Below are 18,405 nucleotides of genomic sequence, written 5' to 3' on the forward strand. Positions count from 1 at the left end.
CTTTTAGGATGCCATTAGCATCATCAAATATATTTAAAACTGAGCTGTTGCCAGGCGTGGTGGCGCAGGCTTGTCATCCCAGCATTCAGGAGGTTGAGACCTGAGGATCGCGGTTCACGGCCAGCCTCAGCTACTTAGTGAGGTCCTCTGCAACTCAGTGAAACCCTGTTTCAAAATAAAGAATAAAAAATAAGGCAGGGGGTGTAGCTTGGAGGTTGAATGCCCCTGGGTTCTATCTCCAGACCCGCAAAACAAAACAAAGCAAAATTTAGCTGTCAAACTGGGGGTGGGGGTGCATGCCACGATTGGGAAGCACTGAGACAGGAGGATGGCAGGTTCAAGGCCAGGCTCAGCTACTTAGTGAGGCCCTCCACAACTTAGTTTCAAAATAAAGAATAGTTTCAACCTTGTTTGAATAAAGAATAGTTTATTCCCTATTAATAAAGAATAGAGAATAGTTTCTTTATATTCATAAAGAATAGTTTCAACCTTGTTTCAAAATAAAGAATAAAGCCCAGCGTGGTGGCGCACGCTTGTCCTCTCAATACTTGGGAGGCTGAGACAGGAGGATCGCAGGTTCACGGCCAGCCTCGGCTACTTCGTGAGGCCTCCGCAACTTGGCGAGACCCTGTTTCAAAATAAAAATACAAGGTAGAAGCTGGGTGTGGTGGCGCACGCTTGTCATCCCCGCGCTTGGGAGGCAGAGACAGGAGGATCGCGCAGGTTCGAAGCCAGCCGCACGCGCTGGCTTGGGAGACCCTGTTTCCAAATAAAAATGTAAAAATAGGTCTGGGAGTGTAGCCCAGAGGTAGAAGGGCTCCCAGGAACCCCAGTACCACCACCAATAATAATAATAATAATAATAATAATAATAATAAATAATAAATAATAACAATACAAAAATACAAGGTAGGGTTAGGAGTATAGCCCGGAGGTAGAAGGGCTCCCAGGAACCCCAGTACCACCAAAAAAAAAAAAAAAAAAATTACAAGGTAGGGTTAGGAGTGTAGCCCGGAGGTAGAAGGGCTCCCAGGAACCCCAGTACCACCAGTACCACCAATAATAATAATAATAATAATAATAATAATAATAATATTACAAAAATACAAGGTAGGGTTAGGAGTATAGCCCGGAGGTAGAAGGGCTCCCAGGAACCCCAGTACCACCAATAATAATAATAATAATAATAATAATAATAAATAATAATAATAATACAAAAATACAAGGTAGGGTTAGGAGTATAGCCCGGAGGTAGAAGGGCTCCCAGGAACCCCAGTACCACTAATAATAATAATAATAATAATAATAATAATAATAATACAAAAATACAAGGTAGGGTTAAGAGTATAGCCCGGAGGTAGAAGGGCTCCCAGGAACCCCAGTACCACCACCAATAATAATAATAATAATAATAATAATAATACAAAAATACAAGGTAGGGTTAGGAGTATAGCCCGGAGGTAGAAGGGCTCCCAGGAACCCCAGTACCACTAATAATAATAATAATAATAATAATACAAAAATACAAGGTAGGGTTAGGAGTGTAGCCCGGAGGTAGAAGGGCTCCCAGGAAACCCAGTACCACCAATAATAATAATAATAATAATAATAATAATAATAATAATAATAATAATACAAAAATACAAGGTAGGGTTAGGACTGTAGCTCGGAGGTAGAATGCCCCCGAATTCCATGCCTAAGTCCTCAAAAAAAGAAAAGAAAAAGCACGTTTGCAATGACATGCACCTACACAAAGTGCTCATGGCTGGTGCCAGGCACGGCCGCAGGCGATGCCCACCGCAGCGTCCACGCCGCCCGGTGCCAGGGGCCCGCCACCCATCTGCAAGCGGAAGGCAGCCGGAGCGGCGAGCGGAAGGGCGTCGGGGCGCCGCCGCCCCCTCCCCGCCCTCTCCCCGCCCCCTCCCCGTCTCCCCGCCCCCCCGCTCTCCCCGCCCCCAGCCGGGCCGCCCCCTCCCCGCTCTCCCCGCCCCCCCCCGCTCTCCCCGCCCCCAGCCGGGCCGCGGGCCGCAGCAGCGCCCCCGGTGGCCGGGCCGCGCACGGCGGCGGAGGCGGCGCCGCCCGCTTCCCGCGAGATCCCGCGCGGCCGCCGCTCGCCGCCCGCCCGCCGCTCGCCGCGCTCCCGCGTCCGCCGCCGCCGCCGCCGCCGCCGCGCGCTTTGTCCCGGGCGGGGGGCGCGGCTCGGGGCCCCCGCCCCGGGGCGGGCGCGGCGCCGGGCCCGGGGCGGGGGGCGCGCCGGGATGGGCCCCAAGCGGCGGCAGCTGACGTTCCGGGAGAAGTCGCGGATCATCCAGGAGGTGGAGGAGAACCCCGACCTGCGCAAGGGCGAGATCGCGCGGCGCTTCAACATCCCGCCGTCCACGCTCAGCACCATCCTCAAGAACAAGCGCGCCATCCTGGCGTCGGAGCGCAAGTACGGCGTGGCGTCCACCTGCCGCAAGACCAACAAGCTGTCGCCCTACGACAAGCTCGAGGGGCTGCTCATCGCCTGGTTCCAGCAGATCCGCGCCGCGGGGCTGCCGGTCAAGGGCATCATCCTCAAGGAGAAGGCGCTGCGCATCGCCGAGGAGCTGGGCATGGACGACTTCACCGCCTCCAACGGCTGGCTGGACCGCTTCCGCCGGCGCCATGGCGTGCTGTCCTGCGGCGGCGTGGCCCGCGCCCGCCGCGCCGCGCCCCGCGCGCCCGCCGCGCCCCCCGGCCCGGCCGCCGCGCCCCCCGAGGGCGGCCGCGAGGAGCCGCCGCCGTCGGTGGCCGAGGGCTACGCCTCGCAGGACGTGTTCGGCGCCGCCGAGGCCAGCCTGTGGCCGGACCCGCGGCCCGAGCCGGCGGGGGACGGCCCGGCGCGCCCCCCGGCCGCGCCGCGCCTGAGCGTGCTGCTGTGCGCCAACGCCGACGGCAGCGAGAAGCTGCCCCCGCTGGTGGCCGGCAAGTCCGCCAAGCCGCGCGCGGGCCCGGGCGGCCTGCCCTGCGACTACACCGCCAACGCCAAGGGCGGCGTCACCACGCAGGCCCTGGCCAAGTACTTGAAGGCCCTGGACGCGCGCATGGCCGCGGAGTCGCGGCGGGTCCTGCTGCTGGCCGGCCGCCTGGCCGCGCCGCCCCTGGACACCTCGGGCCTGCGGCACGTGCAGCTGGCCTACTTCCCCCCGGGCGCCGCGCACCCCTTGGAGCGGGGCGTGGTCCAGCAGGTGAAGGCCCACTACCGCCAGGCCCTGCTGCTCAAGGCCATGGCCGCCCTGGAGGGCCAGGATCGCTCGGGCCTGCAGCTGGGCCTCGCGGAGGCCCTCCACTTTGTGGCGGCGGCCTGGCAGGCGGTGGAGCCGGCCGACATCGCCGCCTGCTTTCGCGAGGCCGGCTTTGGGGGAGGCCCTAATGCCACCATCACCACTTCCCTCAAGAGCGAGGGCGAGGAGGAGGAGGAGGAGGAGGAGGAAGAGGAGGAGGAGGAGGAGGAAGAGGAGGGCGAAGGGGAGGAGGGGGAGGAGGAGGAAGGGGAGGAGGAGGAGGAAGGAGGAGAGGGAGAGGAGCTGGGGGAGGAGGAGGAGGAGGTGGAGGAGGAGGGAGACGTTGATGACAGTGATGACGCGGAGGAGGACGACGACGACGACGACGACGACGAGGACGAGAGCTCCTCTGAGGGCTTGGAGGCCGAGGACTGGGCCCAGGGAGTGGTGGAGGCCGGCGGCAGCTTCGGGGCTTACGGTGCCCAGGAGGAGGCCCAGTGCCCTACCCTCCATTTCCTGGAAGGTGGGGAGGACTCTGAGTCAGACAGTGAGGAGGAGGAGGAGGAGGAAGATGAGGATGAGGACGACGACGACGACGACGACGACGATGAGGATGGCGACGAGGTCCCCGTGCCCAGCTTCGGGGAGGCCATGGCTTACTTCGCCATGGTCAAGAGGTACCTCACCTCCTTCCCCATTGACGACCGTGTGCAGAGCCACATCCTCCACTTGGAACATGACCTGGTCCACGTGACCAGGAAGAACCACGCCAGGCAGGCGGGAGTCCGGGGTCTCGGACATCAGAGCTGAGCCGCCGGGCACAGCCGTGCCCCGACCCAGATGGGCAGCGCCAGCCCCGGGGCCGCGGAACTCTCTGGGCAGCCACTGTGGATGGAGCCGGAGGGGGAGCCCCAGGGCCTTTAGCAATGCTTCCCCTGGCCCCGAGACAGGCCCAGGGCCGGAGCCGTGCCTCACCGCCTGTCTCTTGCCTCTTTCTCAGAGTCCCTTCCTCCCCATTTGTCCCTGGGCTCCGGGGACCAGGTGGGGTGAGTGGGGAGCTGTCCGGTGCTACCACACCGTGCCACAGTGGGTTAAACCACAGAGCGGCCAGGGACGAGCCCTGGAAGCACCCGGCCGGAGAGTGCCTCGCCCCCTGCCGTCCACACCAGGTCTTTGGTGGGGGGACCCCAAAGCCATTCTGGGAAGGGCTGCAGAGAGGCCCAGCCTGGGCCCCCACAAGGCTGGCAGCCCCGCCCCCGCCCCCGCCCCCCGGGGCCGCCCGCCCGCCTGAGAAGCACAGTCTTAACTCTGTCTGCTCTCCACCTCCCTGTCCCTCCTTTTGGCCCAGTCCGTGTGACTTTGGCCCTTGGTTTTCTTTCCAGAACGGAGGATTCCAAGAGGCCCTCCAGGGACTTACAGTGGGCACCTGCCTTGTGGGCAGCGGCAGGCCCCGGGCCTCTCGTCGCCCCCTCTCTGGCAGGGCCCATCCCGGGCAGGGGCCTGGGGCTGGGCCCAGGGTCATCCGCCTGCCCCTCCCCAGTTTGAAGTCAATAAACCTGTCCACCCCCCTTTTGTGGGGGTGAACATCTTAACAGCCAAGGTTGCAGCCTTCATGGTCTGGGCTTGTGTCTGTCACGTCCTTTCCAGGTTCCCCTCGGTCCTTATTCTGGTGGGAAATGGGAGTGAGGGTTGAGAGGAGAGGGTGGCCCAGACGGGGCTGAGGGGCTGGGGGAGCCCTCAGCGTCCATGTCTCCGTGTTCCCCGGACGTGGGGAGGAAGGGTCTTCATCCAGACTTGAGGGAGCGTAGCCGCGCTCTGCTCTGGGGTTAGAGAGGAGCTGGGGGAGGGGGCATCTGGCTGGGGCAGGAGGGAGGGAGCCAGCGGTTTGTTGGACCAAAGCAGACAGACGGTAGGCCCCTGAGGACGAGGCCTACTGAGGCGGTTAAAGGAGAGCCCTGCAGGAGCAGCACCAGGACAGGAAGGCTGGGACACGGGCCTGTGGGCCACCTAAGTGTTTGGAGGGACATGTGAGGTACGCTTGGGCTCCTCTGATGCCTTAAGAGAGAGCCTATTTCTATTATTATTATTATCATTATTATTATTATCATTATTGCGATACTGGAGATGGAGCCCAGGGGCATTCTACCTCCACGCTACACCCCCAGCCCTGTTTTTTATTCTTTATTTTGAAACGGTCTCACTGAATTGCGGAGCGCCTCACTAAGTACTAGCTGAGGCTGTCCGTGAACCGAGATCCTCCTATCTCAGCCTCCCAAATGCTGGGATTGCAAGCGTGCACCACCACACCTGGCCCTTTTATTTTTGTTTTATTTGAGATGAGATCTGTGCAGCCCAGCCTGCTCTCAGAACTCTTGAGCACAAGTGATCCTTCTCCCTCACCCTCCCAAGTACTTGGGACCATAGGCGCACACCTCCATGTCCAGGTAAGCGGGCGCCTCTTGGTGACTGCCATCTCCCAAGCTGGCGGCCACCCTCGAGGACAGTGGCAGGGGGAAGGTCAGATTGCCGGGAACAGATGGTACCGCCAGGAGGCTGTGGGTGAGCTGCGAGCTTCCCGTGCAGTGCCCTCCGGGTGCACCCCAGTCCAAAGGTGAGGCCCTTTGCTGGCTCTACCTCACCTCCGCTTCAGGGCCCAGCCCTTCCCTCCTCACGGAGGCTGGGGCCCAGCGGTTCCAGCCAGGGGAGGGCCTCCGCCCCAGCAGGGCGGGCAGTGCTGAGCCCCAAACCGGTTCTCCTACCCGGCCTGCAGCTGGCACCTCACCTCTCCTTCCCTCCCAACCCCTCGCCACCCCCTTGCCACCAGGTTCCTCCTCTCCCCACCCTGGAATGTTAGGGGGTGGGGTGGGGGGCATCCAGGTCATCTTTGTCCCTGGCCGGCGCTGGAAGTGGTTCCTAGGAGGAAGGCCAAGCCATGATGCAAGCTGAAAGGAGGAGGGTGACCTCCACTCTTGCTTGCCCTCCAGGGCTTCAAGGCTTTGGAACAAAGTGACAACAAGAGTTGGGATTCCCCTGGGCACCCCCCTCCCCCAATGGGTCCAAGTACCCACAAGGCAAATCGCTCCATCCGGCTCCTGCTGGGATTGAGATGATCTCATTAATGATAACACCAGCTGAATGAAGCTAGTCCGGCCTTTACTGCGTGCCAGGCACTAAACACTTGAGATACTTGCAAAGTCCCCGGAAGCTAGGGGAACTGACAGAGAGGCTCGGGAATGTGCCCGCACCTCACCATCAGTCGGTTAGAAGAAGCAGGCTTTCTCCCCCAGCTGACCCTAGAAGGTCGCCTCTACTGCTGCTCTGTGCCCCTGAACTAAGAACGCCATATTCCTGGCCCTCCTAGGGTTGTAAAAGGAAGCCAATTACTGAAATCAATTTCAAGTCCATGGTAGAACAGCTCTTTAGAGGGAGGTGAGGGGTATAAACATGGCTTCAGGAGCTTTTGAGGACTCCTTCCAGGCCTATAACCAACCCCTCTTCCCCAGTTTCAATACAAATGCAGGTCTTTTGTAAATACTTTTCTATTTTGTATTTTTTTCTCGCTATTAACCAAGTGAGAACGGTACCCATTTCACAAAGGAGAAAATAAGGTTAAGAAGTTGGACGCCTTGCCCAAAGTTCTGACCTTGAACTCTGCTGCTCTGGTAGGAGTCTGAGTTACGTTAAGTGCCCCACCAGGCCAGCGGGGATGCAGGAGTGCCAGTGGCCCTCTGAGTACAGAACTTTGGGAGAGAGCCAGCAAGGAAGTGCTGGCACTGCACAGCCTATCACACAGCCCAGAGGTGTAGCAGATTATTCAGTGAGCCCCCAGATAAAGCTGGCAAACATGGGGATGAGGCCTTCACTTAGGAGGAGCCCAGCCCAGGGCGTGCTGGCCCAAAGGTTCTGGGGGCTTAGATGGCTCTGACAGATCCAGGAATGGTTCACTGGCTGGTCCGCAGGTGGCGAGGGCACAGAGGTGATGCTCTCCTGGGGAGAAGGGAAAGGTAAGGACACCTAAACTGCCTTTTCAGGGCTGGGGCCCAGGAGGCGGTAACGCGGGGAAACTACAACTCCCAGAAGGCCCTGCTCCCGGGCGAGTAGGGAGTGGTTGCCATGGTTTCAGAAAACAATATGGCTGCTCCCAGCTGGGACCGGAGTCTCTGGGTTAGGGAGGCAGAGGCTGATCTGGGCGCCCGCAGTGGCGAGAGAGGAGGCGTTTGAGGGGTCCTGAGGCTGGGGCTGGACGCCGCGCGGTTGAAACGGCCTGATCTTGCCGAGGGCGCCGATGGCGAGCAGCGTGGACGAGGAGGCGCTGCACCAGCTGTACCTGTGGGTAGACAACATCCCGCTGTCCCGGCCCAAGAGAAACCTCTCTCGGGACTTCAGTGATGGAGGTGTGCATTCCTGTGTGTTTCTACATGTTCTGTTCTGTATAAACGTGTGGGAGGGAGTCTGTGTGCATACTGTGTGGTGTTGGTGTGTGTGTGTGTGTGTGTGTGTGTGTGTGTGTGTGTGTGTTCTACTATTTGTGATGAACAGTATGTGACCGTGTGTAGGTCGGCTTATTCTTTCCTGTATGCATGAGCTGTAAGTGTCTGAGTCCCTCCAGGGATTTACTGACTAAGCTGGGTATCCGCGTGTATATTTGTGCATCACTGTCTGTGCCTCTCGTTGCTGTGTGTTCTGTACGTCTGTCTTTGTCAAGTCTGGTCATGTGTGTGTTGACACAGCCTGCGATTGTGCAGGGGTCTGCGTTTAGGGGGTGTCTCCTGGAAATTTGATGACAGACGTACGCGTTTCTGGATGTGTCTTTTTTATGTGTGGTACTGGGGATGGAACCAGGGACATTTTACCTCTGATCGACACTCCTAGCCCTATTTTTATTCTTTCTTTTGAAACAGGGTCTCACCGAGTTGCAAAGGGCCTCACTAAGTAGCCGAGGCTGGCCTCAAACCATGATTCTCCTGTCTTAGCCTCCCAAATCCTGGGATTACAAGCGTGCGTCACCACGCCTGGCTGGATGTGTCTGTTTGAGGAGGCTGTGTACACGTGTGGCTCTGTGCTTACACAGGTGTGTGTGTTCTGTAGGTGCACGTATGGGCATCCGGCGTACATGTTCTTGTTCTATGTGTGTATGTGTGGAGAGAGCGCATATCTCTGTGTGAGTTTGTGACTCTCTTTGGAGATGTTGGTGCTGGAGAGTATGTATTGAGTGTGTGCATTCATGTGAATTCTTAGGATGGGTCCCTGGGTTCGCAAAGGGCTCTCTTGGAGACGTACTGTGAGCTTTTCTGTGCCCCAAGCGAGTGGGGGAGGGGTGCAGCAGGATCTCAGTCTGACCACTGACCTCTCTTTCTTCGTCTCCCTCCCTATCATCCTTCCCCTTTCTGCTTTTCCATGTTTTTGCCGGGCTCTACCATTCTGCTGACTTCCCATCCCCCCTTCTCCCTGACCCCCATTTCCGTGTCTTCTTTCACCCCCACTCCCTCAGTCCTGGTGGCAGAGGTCATCAAGTTTTATTTCCCCAAGATGGTGGAGATGCACAATTATGTCCCCGCCAACTCTCTGCAGCAGAAGCTCAGCAACTGGGGCCACCTGAACAGGTAACAACAACTGGGCGCAGGAGTGGGGCTCTCCAGCCCCCGCCCTGAGGTCCCAGGAAGGGCTGTCTTCACCTCCCGGGTATGAGTGGCCCAGGGACTGGGGCACAGGGGAGGGCCAGCGCGGGCAGAGTCCACTCGGTGACAAAATCTAGGAGCTCTTCTCTTGGGAAGGCGGCAAGCAACCTCGGGATGCCCAAGAGCTCTGCACGGGGCTCAGATCCTACGCCCTTCCATCCCCAGAGCCACGCGCCCACCTCTCATTCCCCGTGGGACCCAGCCCGCCACCTCTGTGTCTGCCTCGCAGGAAGGTGCTGAACAAGCTGAACTTCTCAGTACCCGACGAGGTGATGCGCAAGATCGCGCAGTGCACCCCGGGCGTGGTGGAGCTGGTACTCATCCCGCTGCGGCAGCGCCTGGAGGAGAGGCAGAGGCGGCGGAAGCAGGGCTCGGGCTCCGTACAGGTGCCTCCACCTGGGCCTCCCCAGCGGCTGGGAGTGGGGCGGGGGCTGGGGCTTCCCAAGCAGCCCAGGAGAGGTGATGGGGCTGCAGAAGGGACATGGGGCCTCATGGGATGGGAGTTCCCCGGGCGCACAGTGGACCACAGAGGTTTTTGCTGTGGTCCATGGAGTTTTGTGTTTGTGTTTTCAGGAGCCGGCGCCTCAGGATGGCAGTGGCTACATGGATGTGGGTAAGGTGGCCTTTCTCACTCTCCCGCGCAGCAGGGGTTTCCTTCCATCCCTCCTGTCTTCTGCGGGGTCAGGGAAGACAGAGCAGGACCCTAACAAGGTTTCTTTTCCACGTGCTTTGTCTCAGGTTTGTCCCAAAAGGCCCAAGGGGAAGGGGCGCCGGACCCCCAGGGAGGAGAACAGCTCAGGTAAAGAATCTTGGGAGCTCCTGACCTCACCAGGCTGGGACTGGGGTGTGGAGTGTGCGAGGGTGGGGGGCCCAAGAAGGGAAAGACCCAAGGTCTGTCACAGACACCGACTGGAAGGGGGGGCAGAGGTCCAGGCCTCTGCTAAGTTGCTTTCCACCCCAGGGGGGCCCGGCCAGCGCCCCGGCCTCCTGGGTATAGCCAGGTGCTGCAGGGCGACCCAAGCTTCGTCCTCCAGATCGCAGAAAAAGACCAGGAGCTGCTGGCCTCTCAGGAGACTGTGCAGGTGAGGGACTGTGGGAGCTGGGCGTCCGGGGCAGGGGCAGGGCAGCGGGCGGCGGGTTTGATGTCTGCACCTTGCGGCCCAGGTCCTGCAGATGAAGGTGAGGCGCCTGGAACACCTGCTCCAGCTCAAGAACGTGCGCATCGATGACCTCTCCCGGCGGCTCCAGCAGGCGGAGCGCAAGCAGCGGTGAGCGGCAGCCCGGGCACGGGGACTGCCCAGGACCCGCCAGAGCCCAGGCGCCGCGACCCACTCACCCACCCACCAGCGGACGTGCAGATGCTCGCCTGAGCCTGCTGTGGCCCTAGTGCCTCCCTCCCTGGGGATGAGGGTGAGCCTGGGGGTGTTGGGACAGAAGCCCTGGAGTGCAGGCCAGGGACTGAGCCTTCTCCTTACACTCCACCCGGGCCAGGAGAATGGACAGCTTTCCAGAGCCCAGAAGCCACGTGTGGAGACCCGGCGTGCCCCCCAAAGCAGAGCCCGACACCTGGGGCCCCGCCTTGGATCTCCCAGCGCTGGGCCTCGGGAGGTGGTCCCCTGGCTCAGTCCACACCCGTAGAACTGGGTCCCTGCCCAGCTCTGAGGACATTGCTGTCTCCAACCAGGCTAGTTCTGCCTGCCCTCAGCCAGGCAGGAAGCTGCCCCCGGAAGCTGAGTGGCTCCCATCCTCACCTTGGGTGCTCACCTGGGACCCATCTCGGGTCTGGAGACAGCAGCAGCTGAAGAGGAAGGGGTGAGGAAGAGGGACCAGCCAGGAATGTGTGCGGGTGCCTATAGCATTGACCCAGCCCACAGGGTACTGATGGAGTGCCCGTGTGTGTGAGACAGGACTGCTGCCCTCATTAAAGGTGGTGGTGTGCTTTCCTTCTGGTGCTGCCTTCTCTTTCTGTTTGGGTCCCCGAGGGAAGCAGTTCCTGCCCTGCTTGTCCGCCAGGCTGCCTTCCTTGTGGGCTTTGAATGGTTTTCATTTTGTGGGCCCTGAGTGCCCACTGCTTGGTAGGTTGATGAGATCACCAAAGATCAGATTTTGTGAACCATGACAGCCTGACAGCTAACCCTGGCTTAGACTGACCCCCAAACCTGCCCTCACAATGTACTCCAAAATTGTCCAAACTCAACCCTAAGCTCAGGTGTCTTAATCAGCATTCTCACTGCCATAATCCCAAACGACCAGCCACACAACTTAGAGAAAGTAAGATTTATTTGCTCATGGCTATTTGGAGATACCAGAGTTCCAGCTATATTAGGCCAGGTTTGCAGAGCTCAGAGCACAGCAGCAGGAAGCAGAAAGAGGGAGAAAGGGAGGCTCTGCTCTGACATCATGGAAGCCTGCAAGGGGATCCCAAGACAAAGCCCAGTCCCTGAGGCCACACCCCCAGGGAGCCACTTTCTTTAGCCATACCCCACCCATCTAGTTACCACCCGGTAACTCCATCACGAGGAGCTTATCTGCTGATGAGATTACAACCCTCAAGAGTATATCAACTCTGAACGTGAATGCATGAGGTCTTCCACGGACATTCTGTATCTAACCATGATACTAGGCTTCAGATTCCCCTCAACTGTGGCCACACACTTGTCCTCAATCTTACACACGAACTGACTTAACTTGGCCTTTTATATGGCTCTCAACCCTGTCCACACACTGCTCCCGAGTTCTATGGACTGAAGCTAATTTTACTCCCAACCTTGACTGAGACACCATGGGATAACCTTAACTTTAATGATTTGCTCACTATCTGTATGCAATGTTGAACATTTGTGAATCCTCAGATCAGCAAGTCCATTCCTTGGCATATACCCAGAAAATACTCAGGAGAAACCCACACTTTTGTGTTCTGTCTGAGAGACAGGTTACAGCGAAGTTCATAGCAATTCTCTGTCACAGCAACAGAACTGGAAAGAACCTATATTAGTTATGTATCACCGTAGAACACATTACCACTGACTTAGAGACTTAAAACAACACCTGTAGCTGTGTGTGGTGGCGCATGCCTGTTGTTTCAGTACTTGGGAGGCTGAGACAGGAGGATCACAGGTTTGAGGACAGCCTCAGCAACAAAGTAGGATTCTTAGCAATTTAGTAAGACCCTGTCTCAAAATAAAAAATAAAAAGGGCTGAGGGTATTGCTCAGAAATAGACTGCCCCTGGGTTCAATCTCCAAAAAACAAAACTCCCCAGAAACATGCATATTAAAATATCTGGGAAGCTGGGCGTGGTGGTGCACGCTTGTAATCCCAGAGCTTGGGAGGAGGAGACAGGAGGATCACGCAGGTTTAAAGCCAGACGCGCGCGTGCTGGCTTAGGAGACCATTTCCAAATAAAAATGTAAAAATAGGTCTGGGAGTGTAGCCCGGAGGTAGAAGGGCTTCCAGGAATCCCAGTACCACCAAAAAATAAAAAATAAAAAATAAAATTTGTTATTTAAGCCAGGCAAAGAGCCAGCTTTTTGTTTCGTTTTTAAAGTATATATGGGGCAGCCCCATCCATTTAAGAGCCAGCTCTTTTTTTTTTTTTAAAGTGGTGGCACTGGGGTTGAACCCAGGGGCATTCTACCTCTGAGCTACACTATTAGCTTTATTTATTTATTTATTTATTTATACAGGATCTTGCTTGATGAGTCTATTTCCTGAGGCTGTCCTTGAACCTGCGATCCTCCTGTCTCAACCCCCCAAGTATTGGGATTACAAGCATGGAACACCACACCCAGCTAAGAACCAACTCTTTTGCTCAATATTGTTTGTGAGAATCATTCATGTTGTTGCATGTGTTTAGTAGGTTATTCTTTGTCACTGAGGTATATCATTTTACAAGTATAATTTAATAATTTATCATTTACATACAATTTGGATTATTTCCAGTTTGGGACTATTACAGTGCTGTCAAATGTTTGAATACATGTCTTCTAGTATATAATTAAGAGAAGGGGAAGGAAGGATGATAGGGGAGGTACCAGGAAATGAAATTGGCCAAATTTTGTCATGTGCATGTACAAATATGTCACAATGAATCCTATTATTAGGTATAATTATAATGTACCAGTAAAAAAGAGAAATTACTGGGTAAAAGTAGGCATCAATTTTATTATATATTATCAAGCAGTTTTCTTGAGGAGTTTATCATTTAATTTTTATTAAAATAATAGAGTCAGCCTGGCGTGGTGGGGCATGCTTGTAATTCCAGCATGTGGGAGGCTGAGACAGGAGGAATGGGTTCGAGGACAGCCTCAGCTACTTAGTGAGGCCCTCTGCAACTCAGTGAGAGCCTGTTTCAAAATAAAGAATAAAAAATTGGGCTGGGGGTGTAGCTCGGATGTGGAATGCCCTGGGTTCCATCCCCAGTAACACACACAAACACATAAGAGTTGCCAAGCATGGTGGTGTATGCCTGTAATCCCAGTTCTTGGGAAGGATTGCAAGTTTGAGGCCAGCCTCAGCAATTAAGCAACACCTATTTCCAAGTTAAAAAAAGAGTCAGGTAAGCCGGTCGTACTGGTGCATGCTTGTAATCCCAGCATTTGGGAGGCTGAGACAGGAGGATCGCGTTTCGCAGACAGCCTCAGCTACTTAGTGAGGCCCTTTGCAACTTGGTGGGGGGTGGCTGGGCTGGGCATGTACCTCAGAGGCAGAATGCCCCTGGGTTCCATCCCTGGTACCAAGAAAAAATATATGTATATATATTTATATATGTATATATGTGTGTGTATGTATGATATATATGTGTATATATACACATACACATATATACATACACATGCACAGACACTATACACACACACACACATATATATATACATATACACATATCTATCTATATCTATATCTATATCTATATATGCAGGCTACTTTGGGCCCTCTGACTGCTAACCTGAAAAATAGATATGGGACGACCTGGGCGGCATAGATATTGGAGAGGATAGAAAGAAGGGATGGGTGGGCTGGAATCAGCTTGTGGAAAGCTGTCAATGTCAGCGCTGGAAGACAAGAGTCTTTTCAAACGCCAGAGAGCGCACCATCACTTCAAATGCGGCTGAAGTTGTGAAGCTCAGCTGGAGACAGTCCCGGAGCAGAGTGTTTTAGAGCACCAGAAGGGATAGAGTGATGGAATCAATAGCCCAGAAAGATGAATTTTCCAACCGTGTGCAAACGGGAGTCCAGGAGGCAGGCTGGGGCCCACAGGGATCCACAGAAAGGGGGCATGTTGAGGGCTCGGCAAAGGCGCCACCCAGGCCGCCAAGCCCTCTCCCCTCCTTATGCTGGAAGGAAGGAGCGGCGTGTTCCGGGCGGCTTCCGCGCTGGCGCTTTGGGGAACCTGTCCCCGCCAGCCCAAATGGGGCTGGGGTGTTCACGGAGTGGTGGGCAGAGCTGTAGCACGTACCCACGGAGACGCGGGCGCCACGCCTCTGGCTCGCAGGCTCTGTGGAGGCGCCACATCCTAGCCGGAGGGGCTAAGCACGGCGCATCCCGCTACCATGGCGACCGCCTCCATGGAGACCCGGAGCAGAGGCTGCGGTCCCCCGGGTCGCTCCACAGCGTCTCCCCACCCCCACCCACGTGCCTTCTTTGTTCTGATCATTATCCGGGCCGCGCCGGTATCCCAGGACACGTCTCGGATCCGCTCGCTAAGAGGTAGGGGTATGGGTGGAAAGGGAGAAGCCGAGACCCCAGGGTAGCAGAGCCGGATGGATGGTGGCCCAACGACTAGAAAGGACGAGCGTGACTCGTATCGAATGGAGGAGCGCGTGTGGAAGCCGAGGGAGGAAGGCAGCCTCCGGCCATTCCACCTCGCCGGCGCCCCGCCTTACGGCGCCCGGGAATGCAGGCCCCGGGGAGGCGCCTTCCAAGTAGACGCCGAGAAGGGAGGTGCAAACCCTCCGGCAGAAGGCGGAACAAGCAAGGCGACTTCGAGGCACGCCTACCTCCCTCGCTCGCTCGGGCAGGACTACGACCCGCGGCCCGGCAGCGCTCATCGCGAGAGGTCGCGAGCTAGGGCTCGCAGTGCGCAGCCGCAGCGCCCTGCACGTGACGCAGTGGCTAATCGCTCGTGGGCAGTTCTCTGGAGCCGGCTCATTGGTCGGGGCCGGCCTTCGCCCCGCCCCCCGGCCGACCAATGGGTGGAGGCGGGGGCGTGCCGTGGGGCGGGCGGCCGCGGCGCGGGGCTCCTTTCCTCGTGCTCCGCGTTGATCCCCGGCTGTCGTCGCCGCCGCCGCCGCCGCCTCCACCGCTGCCGCCGCCGCGGCGATCACCTCTGTCCGACTCGGCCAGGGGTGTGCCCGCAAGGTGAGATCGTCCCTCCTCGCACCGTCTCCAGGTTCCGCCCTGATCACCGACATTGCGCTGCCTGTCGGATTCCTGTCCTAGACAGCCGGTGCGGAGACCCACACGCCGCGCTAGGAGGGCTGGGGCAGGGGGCTTCGTGTCCGAGCCGGGCCTGGAGGACCCCTCAGGACCTGAGTGCGGAGATTCAGGCGCTGGGGTCGCGGTGGCCGTCGTTAGCCGGTGGAGCAAGTGTGTTTTCCGCGGGCGCTGTCGCGGGGCAGTGACAGTGAGGGCGGGGGAGGGATGGGGGTCGGCGTCGTTTCCCGCCAGCCCGCCGCTGTCGCACCGTCTCGCAGGATGACCTTGGACGAGAAGCCTTTCTGAGCCTCGGGCGTCTCAGCACCCTCGGGGAGGAGGGCGGCGATGTCTGGGAGTGCGGGCTGGGGAGACTCCTGCGTCAGCTGACAGCCGAGGTGAACGATGCGACGCGCCAGGCTGCCTTGTCTCCCAAGACGAGGAGAAGGGGTGGGAATGAGGGTGCCACACCCACGGGAATGGCGGCAGGCAAGGATACAGGATCCCACACCTGGGACCCTCTTGCCTCTGGCAAACAGCAAGAGTGATTTGATGTAGGTTCCGGACCGACGTTCCTCTTAGCGAGCAGAGCCCTGTTGGACTGACAAGAGCGCTCAGCTTGTCTTTCCTCTTGGATCTTGGCTTTGGGAAGTGGGGCTAGAGCATTATTCTGTTCCAGAGAATGGAGCTGAGCTGCTTCTAGAAGGTCGGGCAACTGTCACCCCTAAATGCAGACTGGCCTCTGCTGGGGCTTCTTGGTCTCCAGGGCTGGGCGTGAGTGGCGCAGACAATCTGAAGGCCAGAAGCACCCTCTATGGGAGAGAGGGGAGAAGATGCTGGGCAAAGGAGGGGGGCATTTGCTGGGGAGATGAGGGATGGTGGGGTCCTTTCCCCGGTGCAACCTCCTCCCACTGCTTGTGAGAGGCAAAACACCCATATTCATGCTTGTACCTTTGGCCTGCTGCGGGGAGGAAGAAATGAAGTCAGGTCAGTGCTGAGGGATAGGAGGCTGCGCCCTCACCTGACCTCCGGCCTGGACTTGCGCTAAGTACCTGTAAGTACCTGGCCCTGCGGGGTGCTCAGTCCCGTGTCAGGTGCTGGGAGGTAGGTGGCCCCAGTAGGTGTTCCTTGTACTGGTTTGATCTTGAGTGGAAGGCTAGACAGTGATTCTTTTGGACCGAGTGCCTGCTTGATCCAGGACCCAGCCCAGGACGGATGTCGGGGAGGAAGAGGGGAAGGTTATTTGGCCTGCCGGAAAGGCCTTGGGCCAGTTTGGGGATGGGGGTTGAAGAGCAGTTGCGAAGCAAGCGCCCAAGGAAGAGGTTTGGGATATGTCGCCAGCTGCACAACAAAGGTCCAGCTTGAGCTGGTCCTGTGATGCCTGGGGGTTAGGGGAGCGGCCTCTGAGACAGAACTGGTGTGGCTTGGGGGAAGCGGGTGGCAGGTCAGAGCTCCCCGTGGCTGTGCTTCGGCTGACTTTGGCCCTTTCTCCTGTTTGAGCTTGGGCGTGGCGTGGGGCAGCTTGGAGTATCGGCCAGCATTCTGGGGGGCAGGACTGGGATGCTGACAACCTGGGTTCCTGGGTAGCCATCCAGCTGCCCAGCAAAGTAGGTTCAAAGCAGCCTCCCTCTCCAAAGCCAAGAAGAACGTGGGCTGGCAGCTCTCTGTTCCCCAGAGGGAAGGGTTCCCCCAGTCTCCCTGAGAACAAGCAGGAGCCAAAGAAGCCCCCCAGGCTCTTGCCCCAGCTTTTCAACTCCGCCTATTCTGTGACTGCTCGGGGCTCAGCCCTGACTTGTTGACAGCTACCGAAGTGGGGGTGTCATTGATTTTTTATTTTGCCAAAGGAGGGGGGCAGATACACATTCACCACATCTTTCTGAGCCCCTCTGGTTGGAGGGGGCAGGCAGAGAGGTGGTTCCCAGCACTGTGCTCTGTGGGGCCCGGCTGCCCTGGGACCGAGAAGCCGCAGCCCCTGGGGTCCACTCGGAGGGGTTGACCTGAAACGTGCCGCTCTTCCCGTGAAACTGTTGCTTTAGAAACGAGGTCCTCGGGGGTTCGCTTCCGCAGAGGTCCAGGGTGGGAGGGTACATTTCCACAGAGCTTTGCGCACCACCGCAGCAGGCCGCTGCTTATTCCAGTGTGTCAGAGAGCCCAGTGTCTCTCCCATGCGGCCCGCAAGGGCAGAACCTGAATTTGACCCAGCACTGCCACCTCCGGGGGCCAAGTGGCCTGGGGCCACGGTGATTTGGCTGGAGGTGCAGCCAGGCTAGGGTTTACAAGGCGGCCTCGAGGTTCTCCTGGGCACGGCTGCAGTGGGGCGGGGGGTGCTGACGCCCTCATTTCCTGCTTCTAATGAGAATTTATGTGGATGAGAGGCGAGCTCCCAGAGGACAGCCTCTGACAGGTTCTGTGCTGGGAGAGGTCTGGTTTCCCAGCCTCCTCTGGGCCCTGCGGTCTCGCCTTCCGCTCTGCGTTCTCACGGAGGGTAACCGGAGCAGTTGCCGAGTGACTGCTCGGTCCTGAGGCCTGCCACTGCGGGAGGCAGGTGCGGTCCTGCCCTCAGCTGCCTTCCCTTCTCAGGTAGGCGTGGGCAGCTCACTGATGGCGGGAGGGAGGCTGCCATGGCTGGGGAGTGCCCTCCAGGGCAGGCTTGACTGAGAGCCGCTGGCCCTGACCCCCACGTCTGCCTGAAGGGTGCTGCCTAGGCCCAAGCTTGAGTTCCCCTTAGGGTGGCCGTTCATTCATTCGGCAGATATAAACCGCATACAGCTGCTTTCTGCCAGGTGCTGGCAGAGTGCTTAGATCACAGAGACGGGCACAATCACAATTGCTGCCCTTTTTCTCTTTCCTTTCCTTGTGCTGGGGATTGAACCCAGGGACCTTACACTTCTGGACTATACTCCCAGCTCTATTGTGGAGGGCCTCATTAAGTTGCTGAGGCTGGTGGCAAACCTGTAATCCTCTTGTCTCAGCCTCCCAAGTACTGTGATTACAGGAGTGTGCCACCACACCCAGTTTATGTGGTGTGTGTGTGTTATATTTGTGTGTGGGGGGTGCCGGGGCTTGAGC

The 18,405-nt window shown here is 57.7% G+C and overlaps 2 protein-coding genes across 2 annotated transcripts; both read left to right on the forward strand.

The window, feature by feature from the left end:
- Positions 1-2,258: 2,258 nt before the first annotated feature.
- CENPB (centromere protein B) lies at positions 2,259-4,175 on the forward strand (the record flags this gene model as incomplete). The annotated part of the gene is made up of 1 exon (XM_080716617.1): positions 2,259-4,175. The coding sequence occupies one exon, from the start codon at positions 2,259-2,261 to the stop codon at positions 4,053-4,055; it is 1,797 nt and encodes a 598-aa protein (XP_080572743.1). The 3' UTR covers positions 4,056-4,175.
- A 3,355-nt stretch (positions 4,176-7,530) lies between these two features.
- Positions 7,531-10,195, forward strand: SPEF1 (sperm flagellar 1; the record flags this gene model as incomplete). The annotated part of the gene is made up of 7 exons (XM_080716664.1): positions 7,531-7,639; positions 8,737-8,848; positions 9,153-9,309; positions 9,497-9,536; positions 9,662-9,722; positions 9,885-10,005; positions 10,088-10,195. 7 exons carry the CDS (start codon positions 7,531-7,533, stop codon positions 10,193-10,195), a joined length of 708 nt encoding a protein of 235 aa, XP_080572790.1.
- Positions 10,196-18,405: the final 8,210 nt, after the last annotated feature.

This window comes from Muscardinus avellanarius (assembly GCF_963383645.1).
Source record: "Muscardinus avellanarius genome assembly, chromosome: 19".
NCBI lineage: Eukaryota > Metazoa > Chordata > Mammalia > Rodentia > Gliridae > Muscardinus > Muscardinus avellanarius.